This window comes from Prosopis cineraria, unplaced genomic scaffold, assembly GCF_029017545.1.
Source record: "Prosopis cineraria cultivar Desert tree isolate PC_DT_omini unplaced genomic scaffold, ASM2901754v1 PC8, whole genome shotgun sequence".
Lineage (NCBI taxonomy): Eukaryota > Viridiplantae > Streptophyta > Magnoliopsida > Fabales > Fabaceae > Prosopis > Prosopis cineraria.
Window position 1 is genome coordinate 9,342,491 of NW_026555339.1, and position 15,952 is coordinate 9,358,442.

Sequence of the window (15,952 nt, forward strand, 5' to 3'; positions counted from 1 at the left end):
ACCCCCAAACACTATCTATCAAAATAAGACACTACTGAAATACCTCACAATCCACTTCAAAAAGACAGAAAGAAAAACACTGAAGCATGCCCACTACCAGAAAATATCACTCAAAACTAGAAACAAAAACCCCGAAACCCTATTGGTCACCCAAGGTGAGAGAAAAACTCTCGCTAGACAAAAGAGAACTTACAGTGGCAACAGCAGCGATCTGGCCACTAACAATGACTTTGATGAAAAAGTAGTGAGTTTAAAAAAATAAAAAGGTATTTTAATAAATTAAATATTGGCGAATGATATTAAAGTTTCAAAATAAAAAAGTTTACGAAAATTGGATCTTTAATAAAATTTTCCAAAAATCAAATACAAATATTGATCTAGACAACTTTTTTAATACATGGTCACAAGAAACTCGTGGAAGGAGAAAAATTATCCAATCACATAAAAAATACAAGATAATTCTATAGCCAGTAAGCAGCTCATTAAAGATAGTTAAGTCAAGATTATCATAAGATATTTGGTGAGCAATTGGCATATTTATTTGTTTTTTTTTTTTTGAAAACATGGTCCAACGTAATTGTGAAATCTTTCACAATGAAATCCTTGATCTTCTCATTATGATTAGAATGAAGACAATTCAAATAGATTTAAATTTAGGAGTTTTAATTATAAAATTTAAATTATAAATATAACTCATAATCTACAATTACAATTCCTATTTACAGCTATTTAAAATTTTAAATCAATATTTATAATTTTTTTAAAAATTGTGAGGAGACATAACTAATATTAATTTTATAGTTTAGGACTTTATTGTCATTCCTCCAGCGAATATCAAAATTTATTTTCAGGTTTAGGAGATGTAAGTGATACTCTCTTTATTTAAAAATGTAAAGCATATTTTGAAAAATTAAATATTAAAAAATATAAGGCATTTTTGATCTTTTAAAGTATAATTATTACCTTTTTAAAAAAGATATTTCTATTAATAATAATTTTATATTTATTATAAAATATTTAATAGAGATAAATATAAAAAAATAAAATTAATTTAAAAATAAGTAATTATTTTATTAGGGAGTGAAATTCAATTAAAAATATGTTGTATTATGTGATGAATGAATTATTGTTTCAAAGAAAACATGGATCTTGTGCTTGCCACGTGGCAGCATCAGGATGTGGATTTAGATGACACTCTCCATGTGCTTGCAGAATTAGATTTCGTTGGAGCATTTAAGATGGGAAGAACCAAGAACTCGGAGAAGCTGTAGTTTTCAGAGACACGGGCCTCATTTATGATTTATGTCTTCTCCGACTTCCAACCTCTTGTGCTGTGAACCCATGTTTTTCTCGCTTCTTCCAACCACAGTATCCCCTTCGCCTTGAATTCTTCGTCACTTCTTTCTCTTCATCCATGTCGGCATGTCGCTATCGGTCTTCCCGTTAAAAGCTTCTCTCCCATCTTCTCCGTTTTCAAACATTTCCTCCAAGATTCATTCGTTCGTTCGCAGTCACTGAGAGCTCAGAAAGCCAGCCCCTCATTTCTTAATTAACTTCTCTTCCAGGTTTCTGCAGTATCACAATTCGTCTCAGTTCAGTTGGGTGGCTCGTCTTCTTTCTTCTACTTCAAGTGAGTCGAATTTTTCAGTGTTGATCAAATTAGGTATTGTTTTCAGCAATTTGGGATATTTTTATACTTTGGAACTCGTGCCTTTTCAGACCATTTTTCTCCGCGTGTGTATTTGTCTACGAGTGTTTAAAGCTGGTCATCTCAGAATTTGCCCTATTTGCTTTTTCTTTCTCAGTTGGGTTCAGCGTTTGGTGGGAATTTTTTTCCTCTAAATTATTCCTGTACTTCTTTCCTTTTATGCTTTCTGTGGGCAAGTGTGTGTAATGTGCTTGTACTTTTCAACTTTAATGTATGCGATGAAATGCCTTTTTGTGCTTCTTGAAGGTAGAACTTTCTGTGCTTTACTTATTGCCAAATTCAGATTGATAATATTAAAAATAACTTGTGGTTCTATTTCATTGGGTTTTGCTCTATGCTCTACTGGTAAAGCCACAGGATCTTGTGGATTTCTTTATTTTATTTCTTGTTTCACTTAAAAAATTGTTTTTTCTTGTTTGATTATCCAATTAGCCGGACTATACAGCTTATTTTATTCTGCTCATAAAAGTTGCTGATGAGAAGTCAAAGTCTGGCATCTAACTGGGTATCTGATATTGATTTTGTTCTTTACAAAATCTGAAATTAAATTCTCTTCTCTCTTGTTACACAGATTTCCCGTTTGCTTAGCCATGAATTTTCCTGGTTGGAATTTTGAGAATGATGGCTGTGTCACCAATCAAAAGAAGTTCATGGGGTGTGTGTCATCTATATCTATCAAAGCAGAGTATTGTTGTTCTCTCAAAACTCTTCGCTTTAATCATAATTCCCTCTGGCAAATTCTACAGGTCGGGCCAAGAACTTGTGGAGCTGATATGGCAAAATGGACAGGTAGTTACGCACAGCCAAACGCAAAGAAAACCAGTTGCGACTTCTATCGACTCGAGACAGTTCCAGAGAGATGATCAATCAACAATCAGGGCTAATGAATCGTATGGGAACTCAAGCCATTTGATTCAAGAAGATGATGCAGTCTCATGGATTCAATATCCACTTGAGGATCCATTGGAACAACAACTCTGTTCAAGCATATTATCTGAACTGCCATCCTCTGGGTTTGAGTCTGACAAGCCAATAAGGCAACTCGAAGAGGGAAAGTATGTCAAATTCGGCCCCTACAGTGCCTGCCATGTGACTACAAGTTCACAAACACCAAATCTAAAGCCCTTTTCTCAGGAATTCTCAGGAAATCCTATGCCTGCTCCAAGAGTTCATTTTCCTGATTCAACGCTGAAAAAAATTAGTCTTGGCGGATCACAAAATGTCGTCAATTTTTCTCAGTTTTCAAAACCCTCCAAAGTAGCCTCAACATCTTCTAATGCACAGTCTGAAGATGAAGGTAATTGTAATCTATTGAAAAACAAAGGTAAAGAGTGCTCGGTCGTGACAGTGGGTTCAAGTCACTGTGGCAGCAACCAAGTTCCTCTAGATCCTGACATAAGCAGGGCATCAAGCAGTGGGGTTTGGACTACTGCTTTGTATTCTGAAACTGAGCCCCAGAAGGATGGTGTCCAGAAATCAATTCCTCAGTGTGAAAAAGGGAAGTCAGAGGTGCTTGAACCAACTTTGAGTTCATCATCAGATGACTCAGGTAGTCTTGCAAAAACATGCTCCTGGTCTGTAAGAAACCACGGCCAAAAAAGGAAAAGGATAGATGCAGAAGAATTAGAGGAACAAAGTGAGGTGAAGCCCTTCTCTCCATTCATCTTCATGATTAAATGCTTGTCTTTTGTTTTTGCACCTGACCTATTTCTCTATGTATAATACAGGCCACAGAACCCAAATCGGCTGTTGAAAACAAGGTAGCTCAGGGGACAAGGCCTTGCCGAAGGAACCGTGCAGCTGAAGTGCATAATCTCTCAGAAAGGGTTAGGGCTTGGTACTTTATCGGAAAGCTGAGCTTGGTGATTTTAACTCTAACCATTACATTGTTACTAATGCAGAGACGAAGAGATCGGATCAATGAGAAGATGAGGACATTGCAACAACTCATACCTCATAGCAACAAGGTTGATTTTCATATGCCTATTGACTTGTTAATCTCTTCTTAATGGATTGTGTTGAAGATGCATGCGTTCAGATTCAGAAATAACGGACTGCTGGATTTATTTTGGTGCATTAAGTGAAGAAGGCATAAAACATGTTTGGCAGGTGAGGGGGAAGAGAAGGAACGTAGAAGCTAGAAGGAGAAAGATCTTGTTGAGTTAATTATTAAAGGATTCATAATGCCCCACCCCTCATCTTTATAAAAGAAATAAAAAGTGGTCAAAATTTGTGAAAAAAAAATAACTATCTAAACCTGTTTGTTTTGTTTAAAATGATTCTCTTTTGCATGTTATCCAATCATAGAGGTTTGCTAATTGGAGCAATGGCTCATTTGCAGACAGATAAAGCATCAATGTTAGATGAGGCAATCGAGTACTTGAAATCACTTCAGTTACAACTTCAGGTACAAATTGCACTGAAGAATGTGCCAGTGGTAATTGTCTTTACATTGATAATTTGGTAACAACAGATCGTTTCATTCTCGTTTCTAGGTAATGTGGATGGGAGCTGGAATGGCACCAATGATGTTTCCAGGAATTCAGCACTATATGTCCCCAATGGGCATGGGAATGGCTTCGCCCTCTTTTCCTCCTATTCCAAATCCGGTGCAGTTACCAAGAACATCACTTGATCATTCCATATCTATGGCTCAGACGCCGAACCAGGGTTTGATGCATCAAGCTCCTGTTATGGGTCCTTTTACTTATCAAAATCAGATGCAAAATCAAGCTTTCTCAGAGCAATACGCACGTTATATGGGGTATCAATTTATGCAAAGTGCCTCTCAGGTTTTGGTTTCTTCCAAATTAACCCCTAAATTCTTTTTGAAAAAAGAACAAAACTTCAACACCTTTTTGATTTCTCATGGTATTCCTGTTAAAACCTCCATCTTGTTCCCGTTCGAATAAATTTCCATTTAATTTCCTTCTATCTTTGGTCTTGTAGCCGATGAATGTATTTAATTATGGATCTCAAGTACAACATAGTCAAACAATGATTCCACCCAGCAGTAGCAGTGAACCCTTGAATGGAGCTGCAAATAATGATGTTAATTTAAGTGGCAAGATGGGTAAGCCATTTACATACTTCTAAATTCCTTGACCGCATCAATTATATGGAAAAATTTTGCCTGTTGCATTTAAGTAAATAGTTGCAAAACTTCATGTAGCCAGCACATGAAAATTTTCTCTAACAACTACTGATGCTTTAAATTGGACACAGATATCTTCCCCCGGCAAGTCCTTGTCCTAAAATTCTTCAAGCGTATCTTTATTGATAGCATTATAATTCTAAACTGCAAGCAATGCATAGTGACTGAGACAAATGTTTCTGGCAGATGCTTTACCTTCAATCAACATGGCTCAACATTGACTGGCTGCTAGATTCTTCCTTAGTTTTCCACTTTCAGATTTATATTATTAGCCAGATATAGGTTATCTTTGTGAAGTTCCATTGCTTCAATAGCTAGCAGATAAACTTCTTTTGAGTGTCTCATTTCAGTACTATTTGAATGCATTTATTACTCAATAAAATTTCCATTCCATTCATCAGTTTTGTCTTTTGTTGGGTCCACTTGTGCCTTGAGCATTCTCATTCCATAAAATTTCACTGACAGTTTTGCGTTGTTCATTGTTTACAGGTTTAACTAGTTTATGAGCATGCTTATCGAAATCTACTGTGTAATTAATAAGACAAGCAGGACAATACAGGCCAGCTCATGATTTTCAGTATCTGTGCCTACTCAACTAAAATACTTGAATATATAGCATTTCTTCACAGGACTGACAAGTCACTCTTGTTTGTCCGTCGGTGACTCTACGTATTTCTCCAAAGCGAAGTGGGAATTGTAATAAGCCCAGAAAATCCATACCTGTCATGCCATTCATGGATGTAATGACAGGAATGAAGAAACTAGTTTTGGTTAAAATGGCTATCTCCAAAAAAGATTGCTCGTGTCCTCAAAGTCTTCCAACCATAAGATGGCTCTATTTTTGCAAGTGATGATAGGTGAAGGCCAAGGGTCCCACTCCCGCTTGGCTTTGAAGACTGGTGCTGTGAGCCGCTCATTGTTAACTTTGAAAAGTTCTGATGAGAGCTGTAGGGACCCGCCGTTTGATGTAGACAACTAGATTAATTGGGTCTCCTTTCTATTTTCTTTTTCATTCCTCACAAATTTGTCCCACAGTGCTAGCATGTAGTGACGCTGGCTCGGGATTTCGCTAATAGCATAATTTATATCATCATGAGTTTGAAAAGACTGGCACTGCATGTTTTGTTGCTTTATTTTTATTTGGTGTTTTAGGAAAGTCAAATTAAATTATTATAAAACAAGTTATGTTATCCTATAGTTAATGTTGGGCTTTAATAAGATAATAAAAACATAAAATTAGAGTAATAAATATGAGAATGGTGAGATAAATATGTGAGTATGCACGTAAAAATAAAATTTAAAATGAATATATATGAGAAAAAATGAGTATAATATCTATTAACAAAAAAATGTTATAAAATAGTTTAAGATGGTTTAAACACGTATAAAGAAAATTATGGGAGGCATTAATGAAGAGAGTAAAATGAATAATTTTGAGTGTTATTAAGAGAAATAAGATAAGATTAAAGAGAATATTTGTGAAAGTTGTTGATTATAACTTTTTGTAGCAAATAGACCGAAAAACTCTTATTATTGAATCCCAGAGTATGTACACTGATTTATACATGTGAGAAGATGATCAAATCTCCAAGAAATCAGGAGATGGAATCAGGAGAGGATATTCGGGAATAGGATATCTACAAAATCCCTATTTTTACTCCTCACAGTATCCCCTTTATTAATAAATAATATTTACATTAAATATAGGTCAACCACACTCCCCCTCAAGTTGGATCATAGATGCTAATCATGTCCAATTTGCTTATACAACTATCAAATGCTGGCTTGTGTAATCCTTTGGTGAGTACATCAGCAGCTTGAAGCTTTGTTGGTATGTAGACAAGGCACACAATTCCTTCTTCAACCTTTTCCCTTATAAAATGTCTATCAATCTCCACATGTTTGGATCTTTCGTGTTGAACTGGATTTAGCGCCATACTTATGGCAGCCTTGTTGTCACAGTACAACTTCAGTGGAAGATCAGTCTTGACGTATATCTCATCTAGTACTCGCCTTACCCATAGTACCTCTGATATACCTTGGGCCAACGCCCTTAGTTCTGATTCTGCACTACTCCTTGAGACCACTCTTTGCTTTTGACTCTTCCATGAAACTAGGTTTCCCTATACACATGAGCAGTAGCCTGACGTTGATCTCTTATCCTTGTATGTTCCTCCCCAATCTGCATCTGTGTAGATTTCTATTGATCGTAGACTTTGCTTCTTGAACAATAATCCTTTACCTGGTGTCCCCTTCAAGTACCTTAGGATTCTGTATACAGCTTCCATATGCCTTTCTCTAGGGTCACACATATACTGGCTTGCCACACTTACTGCAAAAGTTATGTCTGGTCGAGTATGAGAGAGATAAATCAGTTTCCCAACTAGCTTCTGGTATCTTTCTTTTTCCACAGGCTCATTCTTCTCTCCTTCTTCTTCACAATCATTTTCCTCAGGTTCAACTTCATCTTCTTGATTTTCCATATCTTTCATTAATTTCTTCCCCTTCTTCTTCACAACAATAGGGGTCTCTACAGGTTTACATCCCAACATTCCTGTTTCAGTAAGCAAGTCGAGAACATATTTTCTTTGAGACATATAAATCCCTTTTTGTGATCTTGCAACCTCCATGCCCAGAAAGTATTTCAAGTTACCAAGATCCTTCACTTCAAATTCCTTTCCAAGAGCCTTCTTCACTCTATCTACCTCTTCCTCATAGTCACCTGTGACAATTATATCATCAACATATACAATGAGAATACATCTCTTACCACCTTCCATTTTTACAAACATTGTGTGATCAGACAATCCCTGCTTATATCCTTCATTCTTCAAGACTTCTGAGAATCTGTCAAACCAAGCCCGCGGTGATTGTTTTAGGCCATACAAGGATTTCTTAAGCTTACACACTTGATTGTTCTTTCCCGCCTCAAAACCTGGAGGTAGTGTCATGAAGACTTCTTCCTTAAGGTCACCATTTAGGAAGGCGTTTTTAATATCTAGCTGCTGGAGAGGCCAATCCAGATTTACAGCCACAGAGATTAGGATTCTGATAGTATTAAGCTTGGCTACAGGGGCAAAAGTTTCTTTGTAGTCCAAGCCATATGTTTGGGTGAACCCTTTTGCCACTAACCGTGCCTTTAATCTGTCCAACTTACCAGCAGCATCATATTTTGGGGTGAACACCCACTTGCAGCCCACAACCCTCTTCCCTTTTGGTAGCTCTACAACTTCCCATGTGCCATTTTTTGTTAAAGCATTCATCTCCTCTATCACAGCATTCTTCCAATCTGGTATGCTAAGGGCCTCATATACATCATTGGGAATCTTCACTTTATCAAGGTTAGTTACAAAAGTGCGGAATTGTGAGGATAGAGTCTGATAGCTCACAAACCTTTGGATGGGGTGCTGTGTACAAGTTCTGGGTTGTTTTCTGAGGGCTATCGGTAAGTCTGTCTCCGCTTTCCCAGCTTCAGGAGCCTCTTGTGGTTCGAATTCTGGTTGTGCTTCAGGTATAACAGTCTCCCTTTCTCGCCATTTCTTCCTAGAGTAGACTATGGGTGTCTTTTCCAGTGCATTTCCAGCAATTTCAGTGCAATCTGAAAGACCTTTTACTTCAGTTTCTGGCCTAGGAGATTGGACCCTGAATTCGGTGGACTGTGGGTTTAAGAGTTCAGACTCTATTTGAGAGTTTGTTGGTGCAAGAATGAAGGGATCAGAATCATGAATGGTGGTGATTTCTTTACCCCTTTGCCTCTCACTTTCACTTTCCAAAAACTGAAAGTCACTCCCCCTCTCCCCCTGACTTGAAGTGTTTGGGTAAAAGGACTCATGCTCAATAAAGCTAACGTCTCGGCTTATGTAAAGTTTCTTGGTATGAGGATCAAAGCATTTATACCCTTTTTGTGTAGAGGAATAACCAAGAAAGATACATTTGATGGCTTTAGGGTCCAGCTTTTGGGAGTGATGGGAGTGAACATAAGTGGAACAACCAAAAATTTTAAGTGGTAGGTTGGTGTCAAGATGAGTAATGGAGTGAGATTCTTTTAATTTCTCAAGAGGTGTGGTAAATGAGAGGACACGACTTGGCATGCGGTTGATTAAATATGTAGCGGTAAGAATTGCATCTCCCCAGAAATATTTGGGAACGTTATAAGTGAAGAGCAAGGCACGTGCAACTTCTAAGAGGTGTTTGTTTTTCCGTTCCGCAATACCATTTTGTTGGGGAGTGTTAGGACAGGTACTTTTATGGACAATTCCATGTTCTGTGAGGAACATATCCATGGTTTTATTAAAGTATTCAGTGCCATTGTCAGTATGGAGGACTTGGATTGTGGTGTCAAACTGGTTTTTTACCATTGTATAAAATTGAGAAAAGACAGAGGGCACAGCAGATTTATCTTGTAATAGGTAGACCCAACACATTCTAGTATGGTCATCAATAAATGTAATGAACCATTTAGTATTTGTACGATTAGCAATACGAGTAGGACCCCATAAGTCACTATGAATAATGGAAAAAGGACGGGTAGATTTATATTCAACAGGTTTGAACACAGATCTGTGATGTTTAGCAAGTTCACACTCAGCACAGTGAAATGAAGAAATTTTATTAACTTGAAATTCAAGAAACAAACGACATAAGTATTGAAAATTTGGATGACCCATTCTCCTATGCCATAACATAAGATCATTAAAGTCTTTATTTGCAATGTGACACTGGATTCGAGACCAAAGACTACTCACGGTTGATTCATCGAGATAGTAGAGACCGTTATGCTCCTTAGCACTGCCAATCATCTTCCCCGATAAGAGGTCCTGAAAAATACAATGAGTAGAACAGAAATGAGCCCAGCAATTTGCCTCTTTAGTCAACTTACTTATAGACAATAAGTTACAAGCCAAGTAAGGTACATGTAAAACATGATTCAGTCTCATGACTTTAGAAATAACCACACTTCCTGTTCCTGCTATTGACGAGGAAGATCCATTAGCTGTACTTACTGTTTCATTCCCAGCGCTAGGAATATAGGTATTGAATAGTTTAACATCTGAGGTCATATGATCAGTTGCCCCAGTATCAACAATCCATTTGGGGTTACTATTAGAAGTAAGTAAGGCACATTTACCTTTGTGAGCCACAGACGCAGTAGGATTCAGTTTCTGGTTTTTCTCATTCTTCTGCAACACACTAAGCATCTCAAGTAGCTTACCTAGTTGCTCCTTATCAATTTCAGGTATTGAGTCTGGTTTATCTGGCGGTACATCATGAGAAGTTTGATAACTTCGTTGCTTGCCCTTTTTCGGCTTCCAATCGGCTGGCTTTCCATGTATATCCCAACAAGTGTCACGGGTATGCCCAATCTTCTTGCAATGTTCACAAGTGACCTTCCCCTTTTGGTTCTTATGATTTGAATCACTGCCCTTGCTCACAAGTGCAGCAGTGTCCAAGGAAGAAGTTGGTGCAGAAATAGCTCCAGGAGTCATTACCTTGCGTCTTGAAGCCTCTCGACGTACCTCTGAGAATACTTCTCTAGTGGATGGAAGTGGCATACGGCTCAGAACGCGCCCCCGTACATCATCTAGAGATTGATTCAGTCCTGCAAGAAACTGAAACACCCGTTCATTCTCGACTTGCTCCTTATAACGGATTGCATCATTACTGCTAGACCATTCCACTTCTGTCATCAAGTCTAATTCCTGCCAGATGGTATTCAGCTCCAGCCAGAAAGCCGTGACATCACGTTCTCCCTGCTGCAGTGACCATGCTTTTGTTTTAAGCTCATATATTCGCGCCAAATCCTTCCCATCAGAGTATGAATCTCGCACAGCTTTCCAGATTTCATGAGCTGATGGAAGAAATATGAAGCTCTGTTGAATTTCCGGAATCATGGCATTGATCAGCCACGATGATACCAACGAATTTTCGGTATGCCATCGCTGTAGCTCCTGCGTTCTGGACTCTTCTGGAATTTTTGATGAGCCATCGAGGTAACCCATCTTCCCTCGGCCTCCAATCGCAAGTCGCATAGCCTGTGCCCATACCTGATAATTCGAGCCATTGAGTTTCATGGTAACCACGAGCACCGATGATCCGTCATGACCAGTGATCGACCCGAGGGGACTACCGGCCTTATCTGGATCGATTTGCGAGGACCCATCACTCTTCGACATTGGAGAAGTGTGAATCGGGTGCAACTCTTGTGTCTCGTCTTCGGTGCTTTCTGTCTCAGAGTTTTCGGCGTCGATATCTGCTAGTTGCTCTGATACCATGTAGCAAATAGACCGAAAAACTCTTATTATTGAATCCCAGAGTATGTACACTGATTTATACATGTGAGAAGATGATCAAATCTCCAAGAAATCAGGAGATGGAATCAGGAGAGGATATTCGGGAATAGGATATCTACAAAATCCCTATTTTTACTCCTCACAGTATCCCCTTTATTAATAAATAATATTTACATTAAATATAGGTCAACCACACTTTTTAATTAATATTATTTTTAAATATTTAATAAATGATAGAGCACGATGATATTGTGTAGTTTATGTGGTCGACCTTAGTTAATGGGATAATGTTTGTTTTTGTAGAATCAGTTTCTTCACTTCATTAGTTTGCTATCAGATTGCAATCAATTCACTATGTCGTTCTGAACTTTATTTTATGTGTGTGTGTGTGTGTGTAGGTGTATCTCATCTTTGAAGAAAGTAGCATGAAAATTGAATCTATCCCCACCACTTTGTGTTGTGTCTGATCTATCTTTAGTCAAGGTGCAATTGAATGTGTGGTACTGGTCCCTGTGAGTGACATTGAAGATAATCCAATAAACAGTTAGAAATTTTGATACCATCGTTCATCTGTACCTGTTGTTTTCATGTCATGGGACCACATGTTTAATGCAAAGACGCTTCTCCACCCTGGACTTGTTGCTGATGTGGTCCCTTCAGAATATTTATTGTCTTCTCAAGATTTTAACATTATTAGTTAATTCAACTAAGTTTTAAGGATATATGTGTTGATTACAGAGTAACATTTTGTACTGTTTGTAAATTCGAGGGCGAAAGGTAATATCCTCTTTTTTTTTTTTTTTGGGCTGAAGGTGACAAAAATCTTGATTGAACTTCTCAAGATTTTGTAATTTGACTTTGAGTTTATATTTGGAGAAGTTATGAAAAAATAATAATAAAATCTCTTCAAATTATGTAGATGATAATTTGATTACTCAAAATGTCATAATACCAATAAAGTTTATAGAAACCTCTTTATTAATAACTTTTTTAAAAATATACCATTTTACCTTTAACAAGATTCAATTACAACTTTTATTTAAGGAATCGCAACTTTTATTCTGTAAATAATAAAAGTTGAACAAAAAATTACAACTTGTCAAATTTAATTTCTATTAGTGAAAAACAATTTCCAACCACAACTTTTATTAAAAGAATAATAACTTTTATTCTGTAAATTGTAAGAATTAAATAAAAAATTATAATTTGTCAAATGTAGTTTTTATTATTAAAAAATAAGTTCTCCAAATAACAAACTCTATTCATAATTTTTGTTTAAATAGTTACAACTTTTCTCAAAAAAATCGTAAGAATTGAATAAGAAATCACAATTTATCAATAAGGGTAAAATAATCTTTTTTAAAAAAAACATTGACAAAGAGATTTTTAAAAATTTTATTGATATTATGACATTTTAAAAGATTAAATTATTATTTAATTCGCAAGGATTTCTTGCCATTTCCCTACAAATTATTATCATTTATCGTTTAGGTATTTTGAAAAAGTAAACATACCCATATTTGATATAGATCCAATATCATATCGTACTTCATGGTATAAATCACAAATTTCAGCATTTCTTTTATAATTTTTCTAACAAAAATTTTACATATTACTTAAAAACAAAGAAAATATTTTTGTTGATTGTGAACATATATACTCTGCTTATATTGCTTTAGAAATACTTCTTTAAAACTCACTACATCTTACTTATAAAATACAGTATTAAAATATATTTTATATATATATATATATATATATTCCCGTACTTATATGCTAAAATTTTGAGTCATATCCAGTGAAAAATTTAAGGGGAACATGTAGGGGCCATTGTCCCATACTTTAAAATATTCTTTATAAGTATAAATATTTTTATTTATAAAAAATGTTGAAATTAATTTTAACCCTCCGCTTTTAGATAAACTGAGACGAAGTATGTTAGGTGGTCTTATATATGAGAATGTCCATGCACAAGATAATAAAAATCAATCTAGAGATAATGATCATTCTCATTATTTTCACGTTTTATCATTTTCATTCAAAATAATAATATCACGTGCATGCACCTTGAGACCGTGGCACATGTTTTTGGAGTTTTCGATACCGATATATATGTCCCACTATTATTGCCACTAATTCATTATATCATTATTCTCAAGAAGAGCCAACGCTAAAAATGCTTTTAGTACCTATATCAAATAATAGAACAACCATGTAATAGTATTCCCTTTTGTTCTTAGTATAAGGCAAAATTAATCAACTTTACCTTTTATTAAGAAGCGATGGTTATATCTTTAAAATTGTAAAGAAAATATTTAACTTTTTAATTTCATTCTTGTTTATAATTAATATGTACTAACTATGATAAATTGTAGTCTAAGAATTTAAATGGTAATAAATACTCCCTCCGTTAAAAAATATAAGGCATTTTTTAAAAAGTTGTATGTTCAAAAATATAAAATATTTTTAGTCTTTTAAAGTATAATCATTGTCTTTTTTTTTAAAAGTGTCCCTATTAATGTTGACTTTGTATTTATTGTAAGGTGTTTAATATTTAACTTGTAAAGGAGCTGAACAAATAATTAACTTTTTGAGACTTGATTGTAATCTTCCACTGCTTATTTAACATTTAGGAAAAATCATTTTTAATCCTGTACAAGCAATCTAAATAAAAATAAGTTTCATAAAATTATAAGACTACTTTAAAATTTCAAATCTTTTATTAAAATTGTCAATTATTATAAGATAGTTGTTAATTTTTGCTGTTTATTTGATTTACTAACAAACTAATAACCTCAATAAAAAAACATGAAATTCATAATAATTTTATAATTTTAAAAGATTTTTCTATATTTAAATTATTTATGTGAAGTTAATTTAGAATTATTAATTTTTCCTAGCATTTGCACCAATCACACACTTTAAGTTGCTGAATGTGGGGATCATTATTTCAAAATCTCAATTGAACAAGTAAGGTTAACCTTATTAATTTATATTTAATTCTAAAACTAAAGTAATCACGTAATTAAACTAAGAGGATTACTAAGTTTTTAAATTCACATGAATGGGGACCCAAGTTTTCAAACTTTTAAAATGCTTTAATATCATTTTATAAACTAAAATTAGAATAAAATATGTATATCGAATCATAGGATATAAAGAAAGGTCTTTAAACATTGGCATTAAGGGTCAAAAACATCATTTGTGCAAGAAATAGGAGGTGTGCTGCGACATGTCACCAACGTGCTGTGGCACTTCTCTTACTGTGCCATGGGCCGCTGTGTAAGTGCTATGAGCCATAATACATTGTACAGGATGACAGCTTTCATTGTTGTCATTTAACGACAATAAGGATGAATTTTTAATGCACCTCATTTCTTCGTCTGACGTCCAATTTTGATTGAGATGATCTAGGGTAAGATTTAAGCCTTTGGCACTTGAATTATAAATTGGGCACCCAAGTCAGGATATGATTGTGGAAGGAGTAAGTTTAAAAGCAGGTATTTAACTTTTGATTAAAAAATGATTTAAATATGAAACTATAGCACATTTACAACGTTGTTCATACTCAACTCTTTAATAACAAAAATAGAAGGGGAAGTCTGAATTGCATAAAACATCATATAATTCATCATCAATCATGAATTTTCTCACTCCTCACTTGCACTAGTATTTTGGTCATTTCTAGATATTTTATTTAACACGCATACAACTTAAGGTTTAAAATATACAACTTAGCTTAAAAATCAAATAGTGCAACTAAGCAAAAATATATAATCTTCTAGTTGGCAATATCATGATAAATTATACATATTAATTTTTAAAATAAACGAGGCCTATAAATTTAGAATAAAAATCCCAAGCCTTGAACTGTTTCCCTTTATCCTATCCTAATGATCTAGCACCTGTAATATTGAAGAGAAAAGGGTGAGCATAACTACTTAATAACTAAGTTATCTCTAACCTATATTAATGCATGTCAATTAATTAAAATGTAAGTGGCATTTAATTTTCATGCGCATATCAACTTATCATTTATAAGGCTTATTTCACATTTCACATAGCTAATAACATGAATTCATATAGTCCTATCATAAGGATTACAATATAAACAACCATGTACCTTTTTTTAACAATATGTATGATCACTTCTCCCTTATGTCCTTCTAATGCCTCCGACATGAAACAGTGGCTTATTACACAATGGGCTCATCTATATAATGAGACTATCCTAGCCTTTCATGCATGAAAACCTACCCGGTCAAGGTTACTTAACTCACTTATGGGTCATAATTTTTCTAAAATCTCACATCGTGAAATGTCGTTCTCCTTAAACTAGCTTCCTTGTCAAACAAGTAAAAACTAGGTTTGGTTCAAGTCCTTCAATAAATAATGAAACAGTTTTCATCAAACAAATGAGACAATAAATATAAATATATCTAGGCAAGTCATCGAGCTCCGAATTGTAGTCATACCACGTGAATTTTAACTCACCACTCCTATTTCTAGATGAATTTTTACCTCATATGATCATGCAATGCACAAGTGCAAACAATTCATAGCATATATATAACTCAACATATCTAACATGCTAAATAACATCATTGTACTTTGCATAAAATCACTTCAGAGTATATCATATAACTCTACTAACTATTTTACTTCTCAAATTACTCACCAGTCCAGTCATTTCTCCATATGACTTACCTATTAATTATCATTCCACCTACTTCAACACACAGATAAATCAAGCTAAATATGTGTTGTACAATTGTATCAGGCCACACTTTCTCTAGAAAC

At 35.0% G+C, this 15,952-nt stretch overlaps 1 protein-coding gene across 1 annotated transcript; it reads left to right on the top strand.

Moving 5' to 3' along the window:
• The first annotated feature begins 1,142 nt into the window (after positions 1-1,142).
• On the top strand, positions 1,143-5,259 carry LOC129317257 (transcription factor PIF4-like). The gene is made up of 11 exons (XM_054961622.1): positions 1,143-1,267; positions 1,370-1,469; positions 1,566-1,630; positions 2,280-2,363; positions 2,455-3,349; positions 3,436-3,534; positions 3,610-3,675; positions 4,050-4,115; positions 4,204-4,500; positions 4,658-4,781; positions 4,934-5,259. The coding sequence occupies exons 1-11, from the start codon at positions 1,143-1,145 to the stop codon at positions 5,092-5,094; spliced, it is 2,082 nt and encodes a 693-aa protein (XP_054817597.1). The 3' UTR covers positions 5,095-5,259.
• Positions 5,260-15,952: the final 10,693 nt, after the last annotated feature.